Source organism: Pipra filicauda, unplaced genomic scaffold, assembly GCF_003945595.2.
Source record: "Pipra filicauda isolate LSUMZ 115617 unplaced genomic scaffold, ASM394559v2 scaffold433_size896684_pilon, whole genome shotgun sequence".
Lineage (NCBI taxonomy): Eukaryota > Metazoa > Chordata > Aves > Passeriformes > Pipridae > Pipra > Pipra filicauda.
The window spans coordinates 514,882-527,156 of record NW_024104569.1 but is presented as its reverse complement, the minus strand read 5'-3'; the positions used below and the strand labels follow the sequence as shown (position 1 = coordinate 527,156).

The window sequence follows — 12,275 nt, the reverse complement described above, 5'->3', positions numbered from 1 at the left end:
CTCGGCTGTGGCACACGCCGCTCGTCGCCGCTCGTTAACACAAACAATTAGCGAGCACAGCCAGGGAGAGCCCGGATGCTGCCGCCGCGGGCACGGCACGGGCACAGGTCCCGCCCAAACGGCTGATTCTGCCCGTTTAACTCTTGTCTTGGAGCCGGATAAGGAGATGCTGGTCACACAGGGAGCGCTCCTTCCCGCGAGGGTGGTCAGGCCCTGGAATAGGCTTTCTGGAGAGGTGGTCGGTGCCTCAAACTGTCAGTATTCAAGGGGCATTTGGACAATGCCCTTAATAATGTGCTTTAATTTTTTGGTCTGGCTGAAGGGGTCCAGCAATTGGACCCAGTGATCTTGTGGATCCTTTCCAACTGAAATACCCTATCCTATCCTATCCTATCCTATCCTATCCTATCCCATCCTATCCCCTGTCCTATCCTCTATCCTATCTCCTATCCTATCCTATCCCCTGTCCTATCGTCTATCCTATCTCCTATCCTATCCTATCTCCATCTCCTATCCTATCCTATCCTATCCTATCCTATCCTATCCTATCCTATCCTATCCTATCCTCTATCCTATCTCCATCTCCTATCCTATCCTATCCTATCCTATCCTATCCTATCCTATCCTATCCTATCCTATCCTATCCTCTATCCTATCTCCATCTCCTATCCTATCCTATTCTATCCTATCCTTATTCTATTCTTTTCTATTCTATTCATAAACTCAGGTGTAAAATGTGTTCTTCAGGACCGAGCCCAGGCAGTATTCCCTGATCATTCCACAGGATCATTGATCGCAGGGTCAGTTTAACTCTTTGGGAGAGGACTCAACGAATGCAAAATGCCTCTCTCCTACAGGAAGCAGCTCAGGACAGCAGGCAGGCAGCCCTGTTCTTGTCGCCGAGGGGGCAGATTCACAGAGCATCACCGGGCTCTCCCAGCCCACCCATCCCTGCTCAGTCCCAGTGCACCCACCACATCACCCCGATCCCCCACTGCTGACCCACTGCAGGCAGCAAAAATACATCCGGTGTTGTCCCTGGGTCTGCCCACGATGCTCCCAGCCAGGAAACAGGTACCTGAGGGATCCTCCCGCTGCTGCTCCCACCAGCACCTCCCGACAGCCGAGGCCTCATCCTCCTTATCCTTCAGCCCCTACAGGGCAATGGCAGGGCTTTAATTGGGGCACACAGAAAACCCGGCCTCCAGGTCAAGGATACACATGCCACACAAGCCAAACTTCTTCACCAGGATTTCTGGAAAAAGTAAATGCAGCACCTGGCACTGGGGCCATGAACTTTTCATCTCACACCCTAATCCTGGTCCCACTGTGGTGGACAGCTCGTCACACCTCGGCTGCCTGTGGTAAAACACAGGTGGCACAGTGACACTGAGGAAAGCAGCCATTACCCACACACTGGGGACTGGCACGGGCACACCAGGGACCTTCCCATGCACCCTTGGGTTTGTTGATGGTTATTCCAACAGGCACCAAGGTGTAAACGTGCAGCTCCTCACGTTCTGTCAGGTGCATCCGTGATGTAGAGCAAATTCCTGTACCAGAGTTCCCAGCTCTGCAGAGCTGGCACAGGCCACCTTCTGTATCTGCAAGCACCTGGGGCTGATTTTTCTCTTTAAACAACTGCCTCTATTATTTCTGTCTTATTTGCAACTCATCCACCATCTGACATTTAAAGGGGACGCCTGAAGGAGCTGCACACACCAGCAAGGCCAGAGCTCGACCTCGACCAGTGCGGTGTCCCCCAGCAGCAGGGGAATCACAGAATGGTTTGGGTTGGAGGGGTTAAAGATCGTCCAGTCCCACCCCCTGCCATGGGCAGGGACACCTTCCACTAGACCAGGCTGTTCCAAGCCATGTCCAACCTGGTCTTGAACAGTTCCAGGGAAGACACCAAAGGTCGTTGCTTCCCTCCTCTGCCTTCTGGGAGGGCACCACGGAGCCTGCCAACTCAACCACTTGACTTGGGCATAGGAAAAACTTTTATTTACATGTTAATTAAAAAAATACTTGACAAAAAAGGCATACAGTATTTTATACTAAAAGAATAAAGATTTTTATTAAGCACTGTAAGTTGCATTCAATAGCCTTCAAAGACACCACACCACAATCCATCTACAACCAGCCAAACCCAACAGTAGTTCATTCTTGCACAATCCATGAGTTGGGGCAGAACTCCCTTCAACTTACATTAAGATACCTACTTAGCTCTGGCGGGCAGGGAATGGGGAATTACACCTCATTTCTGATCACTAATGTGTGATGAAGAGCATCAGGAGAATTATATGAAAACGAATATAAAGAAATGATTCTGATTTTGAAGTACATTAAGTTTGGAAACACTAACAAAAACATCAAAATGATACAGGTATATTTGCTTATACTAAATTCTTGATGGGAAAGTTCTCAAGAACAAGCCATTTGTTTCCTGCTACAGAAGGGGGGTACTTTTTTTTTTTTTGAAGATCAAAGCGTTTTTTTTTTTGTTTTTCACAGAATTTCATATTTGCTAATATGAAGGCATAAAACAGCAACAGAGAACAATAATGCATACAGCAATGAGTACACCAGGGTAACGTTGATATTCAAAACGGCTAGATAATTTTTTTTTTAAAGTTTTAGAATAAATGCAACAGAGGTCAATAATCACAAAATTTTAAGGTTAGAGCAAGATCAGTCAATGACTAAACATAGTTAACATCTTTTATAGGACTATTACTGATTATTAGCTTTTTTTGTTTTGCAAATGGGCACAGTACTTGTAAGAATGGAAGAAAGAGGACAATAACATGCATAATATTAACTACACACTTTAAAAATCATGAACCATGCAGAAGTTTAGCTCAAATAGTAGTACTAATGGTCTACGTCTGATTCAAAACCACATAGTTCATTGATCACGGATGCATGGTATTAGTCACAAAAAGTTTCCCAACACATTGTGTTTGTTTTGAAAGGTCGTTTGCATCTTCTATGATTTCAAGTTTATCTCCGTTTAACTCGCTCGTAACGTATGTATGATGTCTATTGAACTCAGCAGAACTGCAAGTGTTACTGAGAATTGGTAGTTTCGAGAGTTTGCACATTTTTAAACACAAAAGAACCACGGCAACGGTGATGAGATTTCAGAAAGAAAAAACTGTGGTTGTGCCTTTTTCCCCCCATAATCATGAAATCAAAGCCTTAAAGAAAGCTTTATTGTGACACAGTAATGCAAAATCAAATATAATGGCATACATATGGTGCCAAGTACTAAAAATTATAGTTTTAAGCTATATATACTTAAAGACTGCCAAAATTTGTTTTCTTTATATTTCAAAAAACAAAACTACAAGCTTTTGTCATAACCAGTTTAAACTTTATGTATACTTCATTTTAAGTGCGGGAGTCAAATGCTCTTCATTCTCTTTTTTTTTTTTTTTGTTTTATTGTAGCATTTTGACTACAACTGGTTAAAACTAAAAAAATGTGTTGTTTAAATCTCTGACATCAAAGAGGGATCCGAATTTCCAAAGTCCTCATTTTTCTCTTACGGAAAGGAAAAAATGTACGTAACTGTAGGCTCTCTTTCTTTCCAGATATTCCTAATCCTGACCCTTCCCAACATCCTTCACCCTCTATAAAAAATAAGTTTACTCTTCTTTTTTTAAGACAGTGGCCTCAAGAGCATCATCTTTATGGCAAACACTGTCTGCATTTAGTGCATTTAAGTGAGGATTCGTATTGCACATTTTAGAGTCATTACTCAAGGCACTTTCAGACTGATTGGAAGCCCTGATGTCTCCTGTATTCCCATTCATCTGGGAAGCTGGTTTTTCCTCAGTCACAACTCCATTTTCAGCCAGGGATCCATCTGAAGACACAAGTGAGGATTTAGATTCCTCGGATTTTGACTTAAGTTCTTTGGCTACTTCTTCTGCTGAAGCAGCGTAAGGAGGTTTGCCCTAGTTGTTAAAAAAAAAAGAGAATTACTGAAGAACCAGTGCTATAAATGTATATAAATCTATAACTGTACAGTCTGATACAAGGATGCCACAACAGGCAGCATGCAGGGCGCGGGATTGTGAGTGAACATGAAAAACCAGGCATTTGCTGAAAGAAGTGGCCAAAAAAAATACACTGAGGAGAGGATTTTCAGTGTTCCCCAGAGCCTCCTGATGCTCCTGGGGCAAATGCCTTAGTTTCAACCTCGATATTTCACTTATTTCACAACATCAGAGGTGCATAAATGTCTGCAAACACCAAAACTGAGAATCAAAGAACTCTGCTTCTTGGTTCATTAATGCTGTGATTTAAATTCAAACCCCACTGTTTTCAGACAGCATTTAAAGGAGTGCAGAGGCACCATGCAGTATTCTCTGCACCAGGCTATATGCTTCCAACGTTAGGACAGGGGTTTTATACAAAAAGCATATAGTAAAATCTTACAAGACTGAGTAGAGCCATAAAACCCAGATTGATGCAGCATACAATTAGTTTTAAAGTATCTATAATTAATCTTAGCATTCCAGAAACATAATAGGCTTTAAACAAACCAAAATAAGCAGGCTGGGCTGCTAGGGAGCAGCGCACTGGTCTGTCACACTGTTCACAAAGTCACATGCTAATGGCTTAAAACAGGGAAACCTGACACACCTCAAACAGCAGCAAACTCCTCCATTTCTACCTGCCAGAACAGCATGTTAGTGCTGTACTGAGCTGCTGAAGGATTCTACAGAAGGATTTTGCAGGTGAGCCAGCACTGCTGCTCTCCAGCATTCTCATTACCCAGATAATCACCAACAACTCTGCCCCCCTGCACAGGTACGGGACTGGCCCCTGAGGACAAGGGACATTGATCACCCATGTCCATGGGCCTCTTTAGAGGGGTCACTATATTCAGCTTTCAAGACATGCTTTTGCTTCTTTACAGACCAAGAGTGAAAGGTCTCCTCCTGGGACAAAAACGGCCAGTCTGATGTGTTTGGTAAATACAAGCAGCTCATTTTGGTCAGATTCCCAGCCCTCGGGGAGGGGGTGACTCAGGGTGAGCCTGGCCCTGCACAGACACCCCTCCTCATCCCAGGGTATGAGCTCAGGGTACACCAGCACCACTCAGCCTGAACTGGGCATCACAGTCTACTCACTACACATGAAGTTTCCTAAGTTCTCCCTGCCACGTGCATTTTAAATCACCTTTTTCCTCTTCCTGTACGAGGAATGTACTAGAGGGACTTGATGACCACAAAACGCAGTCAGCTCAGGACCAGTCCACAGAAAATGTCATCTATCTTTCTTGTCCAGGTACAATTTTACACACAGGTCCTCGTGATCACAAGTATTTACCATCCAAATTACACATCATTGATAAAAATGCGAATATCCAACCTTGATGGCACTTGCCAACACACTTGCGTGTTCTACCTGAACTACACTTCCATATGTACATCTGTAGTAAGCCTGGAATATTTGGGAGGATCTTTTCAGGGTTTCCTTTATTTCAAAGGTTAAGATACTCAGAAATTAGATACTCTATCACTAACAAACTGGTTTCTCTTCTATTTAAAAATGTAAAGTTTCAGATCCATAGGTACATTTGTAAATATATAGGGTCTGTGTACACAGAAATTTAACTAGGAAGTGAAGTATCTGAATTTTTACACCTAAAAATCAGTAAGTTTTACTGGAAGTTGAGTTGCTTCATTATCTACTGGAGAACATTCCCTCTTTTACTGTCTGACACCTGCAAACACCCCCCTGCTCTCAGGTGTTCCTGACAAACAGCATGTCCATATGACATATTTATTGTGGAAGTTCTTCCAACTATTTCCTACTCATTCCTCCATTACAGTCCAAACTGCAGAACCATGGAAAAGGGAGGAAAACAGAACTCTGAAGCAACAAGCATTTCACAGAGATCAGCAGCTTGGTCAGCGGTACTTGAAGGATCCATGGAAAAGACAAAAGTCACGATCCATGGACACCTCTCAGGTTGTCACCAGAAAGGAACCTGTGTGCTCACCGGGCAAAGGCTGCTCCGCTATTCCCAAGAAGTTTAGAGCCAGCTCTTTCATCTGGAGCCCTCCAGCAGCAAAGATCCTTCACTGCTACAAACTTTCCTTCACGAGGCTGGACCAAGGTCCCAGAAAAGGAACTGGGGAAGAGTGGGGGTGGGAACAGAACTGCTAATTTGTTTCAGCTTTGTATTTCTCCCACTTTTCCTAAATTTTCTTCTACTCCCACGACTGGTTCGAGCAGTGTAGGCACAGGATTCATGTCAAAATACATTCTTCCATGTGTGTCTTTAGAAGCAAAGTTTGCTTTAAGTGAGATGTGACACCAGCCTGTCCTGGTACAGCTCACAGCCACTTTGAGCTGGTCTGGAGTCCAGCCCAGCCCAGCCTGTCCCACAGAGCCAAGTCAGGCACTTGGCTTCATTACCTGAATTGCTCCCTGGCTTTTATAACCTCGCCCATAGTACCTTCCTCCTCTTCCGAAAGTTCTTATCACCGGAGTGGAGATAACTCCTCTGGGACGCCTGCAGGGGTGGGGGAGAGAGGAGAAAACAAACACACATCAGCTTTGGTTACAACTGCTTTACATCTCATTTTGCTGGAATACTTTTTCCCTAGCTTTACTGTCTTTGGTTCCTTAAAGAGATGTCTTTAGAGAAGCAAGATGACTAATTCTGAATCACAGGGTTCTACTGTTCCCAAGTGTATCAAACCCAACAAACCTTTTGGGTTTGGAGTGATAAAATGTTTGTTTCTATATTTCCCTTCTAGAAAAACAATGAATGATACTTTCAAGCTCCACAGAAACATTATCCAAGTGTCAAGTTATCCTCACAGCACTTTAAAACCAGAGCTCAAAATACTTTCACCTTACAAAAACAGCAATTTGAACCACTTAGAAGGGCATTTTCCCTATTTAATAACACTTCCCCCATATGAATGCGTGAGACAGACAGGATCTGATAAAAGAAAGTGAGGCAAAATACAAAACTCCTTTGGTTTTGATGGGAGAATACAAAATTATCTAGGACACTGAGGGAATAAAGGAGTTTCATCCATATGTGGCAATTGATAAGCTGGTATGCTTTCCAATGGAGGCTCTCAACTTGGACACATTGGGTGGTGATTTTTGGTGTGATTCAGTACAGATTAGATCAGATCAAAACAAACTTTCTCACCTTGGCCTCAAGTTGTGCCAGGGGAGGTTTAGATTACATATCAGGAACAATTTCTTGATGGAAAGGGTTGTGAAGCCCTGGCACAGGCTGCCCAGAGCAGTGCTGGAGTCACCACTAGAAGTGTTCAAAAAACATGTGGCTGTGGCACTTGGGGACATGGCTCAGTGGTGAACATGGTGGTGGTGTTGGGTTGGTGGCTGGATGTGACAATCTTAGAGGTCTTTTCCAACCTTAATGGTTTCATGATTCTGCTAAAACTGTTTTAGTCCCATCAATTGCAGAAACTCAACTTCCCTATCATTATGTCAAGGATACCACTGCCTTAAAAATGCCTTTTGTTTTCTCAACTAGAAATACTGGATTGCTCTAGAAGTATGGCATTGCTCTGTGTTTCCTCTGGATCTGCTGCCCGATTCCAGCAGGTCCCCACGTGACACTGGCCTGTGCCCCCCATGTCTCTTCACACGTGATGTGAATGCCCACACTGGGCACTAAGAAACTAAATTCTGGGGTTTAAAAGCAACAGCAGAGAATGAAGAGGGAAAAGCTCTGGTTTGCATGTGAGTCACCCTCACTGCTTTCCTTCCTCACCCTGCACACCGGCTCTCTTTTTACAAGGAGCTGAGCAAGACTTTTCCCCCTCAGGAAATCACAGAGAATATATTGCTGGGTCAAAGCCAATACAAAACAGTTGGTGTAATTTCATACAATAAGAACATCTGAGCTCCGTGTTGCAGAGACGTGAGACAATGGGGTGACCACGCCTGACTCAATCCCTAGGTTGGATATCAGGAAAAGGTTCTTCCCGCAGAGGGTGGTTGGCACTGAACAGGCTCCCCAGGGCAGTGGCCACGGCCCCAAGGCTGCCAGAGCTTCAAGACTACACCCTCAGGCACATGGTGGTATTGCTGGGGTGTCCCATGCACGGCCAGGGGTCGGACTGGATGATCCTTGTGGCTTCCTTCCAACTCAGGACATTCCATGGCTCTATGATTCTGTCTTTAGGCAGAACCCTTAACACGAGCATGTTTTCCTACTGGCTGTATTTCAGTATCAACTGACCCAACAAACAGGTAAGGTGCCTGCAGTCATTTTCCCTTTCTGACTAGGTCTAGTAACTTTACATGTGGAGAATTTCCCATTGGTGCTGATTTGATGGAGACAGGAAGATCTAGCACTGACAGTTTTCCTGTCTTTCTGAGGTGACAACGTGCACTCAAAACCTTACTGCCTAAAGACAGGACCTCCAACAAAAAGAAACATCAGATATTTTATCTCAACTCAAAAGCTACTATTGGAGAATCATATTCCCCTGTCACAAAGGTACTGACTGGAGCAGTGACACCCTTTCAGTGACCTGTTTCCCAGATAAGGAGGGCTCTCAATTCCTGGTTACAGATGTTCTGCATGAATTCAGGTATTTCCCTCTTCAGGAGATGGAGGAACTTCTATCCTGCACGTGTGTGTCAATGTAAGGCAGCTCTGAGCCTGAGGGTGCCCCAGACACTCCTCAGGGAGCTCTGGAAGACAGAGGCTTTGGGCAGGACACCACCGGGGCCTCTCCCACACAGTGCTCCCACAGAGTGGCTCTGCAGGAGGCCACTCTCCTGTTCATGCATCCTCATGAAAAATGGAACTGATGACCTCCCAATAACCTCATTTCAGTGGTGGAAAAGGTTATTTTGTCCACTGATACCCAAAAAAGCCTCGTGCCTCCTCACCTTCACTCATTCCCACTGTCTCCAGCTGCTGCTCTGGAGCAGCACAGGAGCCCCCTGAAGCCCACACAGGTACCTGATGGTTGTCTGAAACAACTAAAACAACACTCAATGCCTCTGTTTTGGCAACTAAATCTCATTCTAGAGAACTAAGTGTCCTCGAAGGTCAGCCCTGCTCTCACAGCAACGCTGTGTGCTGCTGCTGAACCAGTTCATCTTCGTTTCTGCTGCTCCTGCCTCTCCCTGTCCCCACAGCAGCTCCATTCTCCCAGGGCTTCAGATCAACCCATCTCCTCACTCAGCCCGACAACACAAGCATTCCAACAGCTCTGGCTGACTCCAGCATGAAGCTTTATAGTACACATTCCAGTACATTAACAGAGAGAGGAATTCATGCAGTGCAGACTTAGTCCTTCAGACTGCAGTTCCCTAGCTCAAGGTGGCACAAATACACCCACTTCACTCCATTCAGAATACAGACATAATATATAAATCACGTTACTTTGGGATTGTCTCCTGTAACAGACAGAACCTTAATTAAAGGTAAGTTCTGTAAGGCACAGAACCAGCAAACCTATGGAAAAAATATAATCTTAAAAGTAATGGACTAGATATTTTTGTAATAAAGTACTTGTTTCGTAGATACGTTGTGCCCCTGTAACTTCAGCTGTAGTTCAATGAAGTGGTAGAGCGGAAGAAATTAATATTCTTTTAAGCACAACTCCCACCACAACTGTAACAGAGGACTATTAAACCTAGAAGTGTCTTTCAGGTGTTTTCTGCTTCACAGCAGAATTACATAATGTATTTGTTAAAAATCTTATCATGCTTAAAAAAATGTCCTGCCATGAAACAGAAAGGAATTGAATGTATTGTGTTTGTTGATTTCAGGGAAGAGAAAGCCCCTAACTCATTTCCTCATGCAAAACAAACCTCTGTGTGTGTATATATCTCTATCTCAGACTGAGTATGAATTTTATTTGCACATAGATGTTTATACCCACCTGAATAACTGAATTAAAAGATTTTAAAAGGAATGTCAATGCTTTTCTTGAATATTCAGCAGGTATAATTGACCTTAGGTGTCTTAAAATGTGTCATATGCAGTCTCTACTTTTCCCTGTTTCCCCAGTCATTAAATCCCACATGAGAAGCACGTTGCCAGGCTGGCACTTACCCTCTGGCTGGTCCTCCCACGGACACCACCTGCAGAGGAAATGGCCCTCTCCCCCCTCGTCCACGTCTGCTTCCAGCCCAATGGCCGACTACAGTGCCGGCAATTTCAAGTTTCCCTCCCTGAGAAGGAATAGGTTGGACTCCTGCACATAAAAGGAAAACCAAACTTTGATCTTCACAATCATCACAGTAAAGTTCCAAATGAATGGAAAGATGGTTTGCCCAGATTTCACCACATATCCCATTTCCTCTATGGATACTGGGAGACTATTGCTCATTTTGTGGTATTCCAGAAGTGTTAGAGCTCCAAGAGTCTGTTCCCTCCCCCCCCTTTTTTTTAAAAATAGATATGAATTCTGAAAAGAAAAATTAACTGACACGAGTGCTTCAGTTTCAGGGATTAAAATATACTTGAGAAAAGCCTCAAGAAACAAGGGGAACTTTACAAGCTGGCTGAAGATTGTTTTTTTTCCTGCACTCCTAATGAAGAAGTAATTCTTGCAGGTTCAAGGCACTTTTTAGCCAACGCCAAGTATCAGCATAAACCACACAGATTATATTTGCAGTAAAGAACTTACTAGGCAGGATTAGCTGTACTAACACTAAGTTGCTATGAAAATGTAGCATTTAAATTGATCTGGGTGTAGAAGGTGGGTTTATCCTTCCCCTTCCAAGAAAGCAGCTAAAATTTGCAATTGTCTAAAATGCAGCTGTAGCTTCTGTTCAAGTTGCTTATCTCTTAACACTGGCATTTTGCCCTTAAAATTCAGCTCTAGGGCATAACACATATTTTAAGAAATCCGGGTAAGTGGGACTGAGCCAGATGTTACTGGTAAGACCATCAGCACCAAAAGAGTTACAAACCACAGCATTTATGCAGCACAATTAGTCTCCAAACGTTAATAGGCTGGGAACTACAATACTGATTACATCCAGAAGGTTCCTACTTTCCTGTGCAAGTCCTTCAGCTCCAAATGCAGATGGTTTGCAGGGGCAGAGTTATTCACACATGAAGCACTAGAGGAATGTTTGCTCTTAGGATAAAAGCTCAGAGGCCAGAAAGAACAGCTGAATAAATATGAAAAAATTACCCTGACCAGGGCATTGGAATCAACAGGTTTCCATCATCCCACCTCATACAGGAGGTAAGCAACAGGCACACAGGTAGGGAACTAAATCCCACTCCTGTGTCCACGCGAGCACTGATGCCAGCAAGGAAGGGGTCAGCAGTAACAGTGAAGTCAGTCATGTCTACATGGGGTTTTTGCAAAAAGCTCAACTGCCTCAGATTTTGGAAAACGCCTGTTAATAGAGTGAGGCAGAGTCCAGCAGGTTACAGATCCCCCCTCGCCTTTTGGGGACAGGAGCCAGCCCGCCCCGTTGGGTTTTCGGGCTCTTCTGACTCGGAGGAGGATTTCTAGGCATGAGAGGAGGCTGGCGGCAGGGACGGGGAGCAGAGCGGACAGCAGCCCGGGCAGGCTCTAGAGAGGGAAGCTGAGACAGTTAGGGAGACAGGGAGTCAGGAAGAAAGCCTCAGACCAAACCGTACAGTGGAGGAAGCCGTTGCCAGAAGCTCTAAGAAAAGGGGTTTGGGTATAATTACCGCCCTGAAACTTGCTAGTCCTGTTGCTGTCATTGCCAGAGAAGGCTCCGGAGTGTCCTGCCGCTGCCGCCACCCGGAAGGCCCGGTAAGCGCCTGTGGCTACTGTTTCCCCATAAGGGCCTCCGAAGCCATAGACTCCTGTTAGACCCAGGGTAAAGAAAGACAGGGGAAAAGCTGTGAGGGGGCCAGGCATCTGGGAAGGCCCCAGCAGAGAGGCTGCTGCCTCCTTCCACCCTTCTGGAGCCAGCCAGGAGGGCCGTGCTCCTGCGGACCGGGCTCCTGTGGGTGATGCGGTACCACCACGCCGAGGGAGCCCTGGCCAAAGGTGTCCTGCTGCCTCAGCCAGCACGGTGTCCCTTGTCCAAAGAGCATGCCTTGACCCTGGGCTTGGAATGGGATCCCAATTTCTATGGCGTTGTAAAGGCTTGGGACAATTTTTTGGCAGTGAGCTCTGCTGGCTACAGTCGTGGCACCCCAGGAATGCCTGTGTCCATATCCATACACCTATGGGCCTTGGGACAGAGAGATTTTGAGGAAGGGAGCAATTCTAGGAACAGCCTGGAATGGTTGTGTCAGTATTTACACTCCA

The 12,275-nt window shown here is 45.0% G+C and overlaps 1 protein-coding gene across 3 annotated transcripts in view; it reads right to left on the bottom strand.

Moving 5' to 3' along the window:
• Positions 1–1,982: 1,982 nt before the first annotated feature.
• Positions 1,983–12,275, bottom strand: part of FAM120A (family with sequence similarity 120A) — a 52,564-nt gene continuing 42,271 nt past the window's right edge. For 2 of the 3 annotated variants that reach the window (XM_027732555.2, XM_027732554.2), the window contains exons 15-18: positions 11,687–11,824; positions 10,085–10,226; positions 6,439–6,535; positions 1,983–3,962 (exon numbers count right to left, since the gene is read on the bottom strand). In XM_027732555.2, the coding sequence (XP_027588356.1) occupies positions 3,651–3,962; positions 6,439–6,535; positions 10,085–10,226; positions 11,687–11,824 (689 nt within the window). In that variant the 3' untranslated portion in view covers positions 1,983–3,650. The remainder of the gene's footprint in view (positions 3,963–6,438; positions 6,536–10,084; positions 10,227–11,686; positions 11,825–12,275) is intronic. The other variant, XM_027732557.2, reaches the window with a different exon arrangement.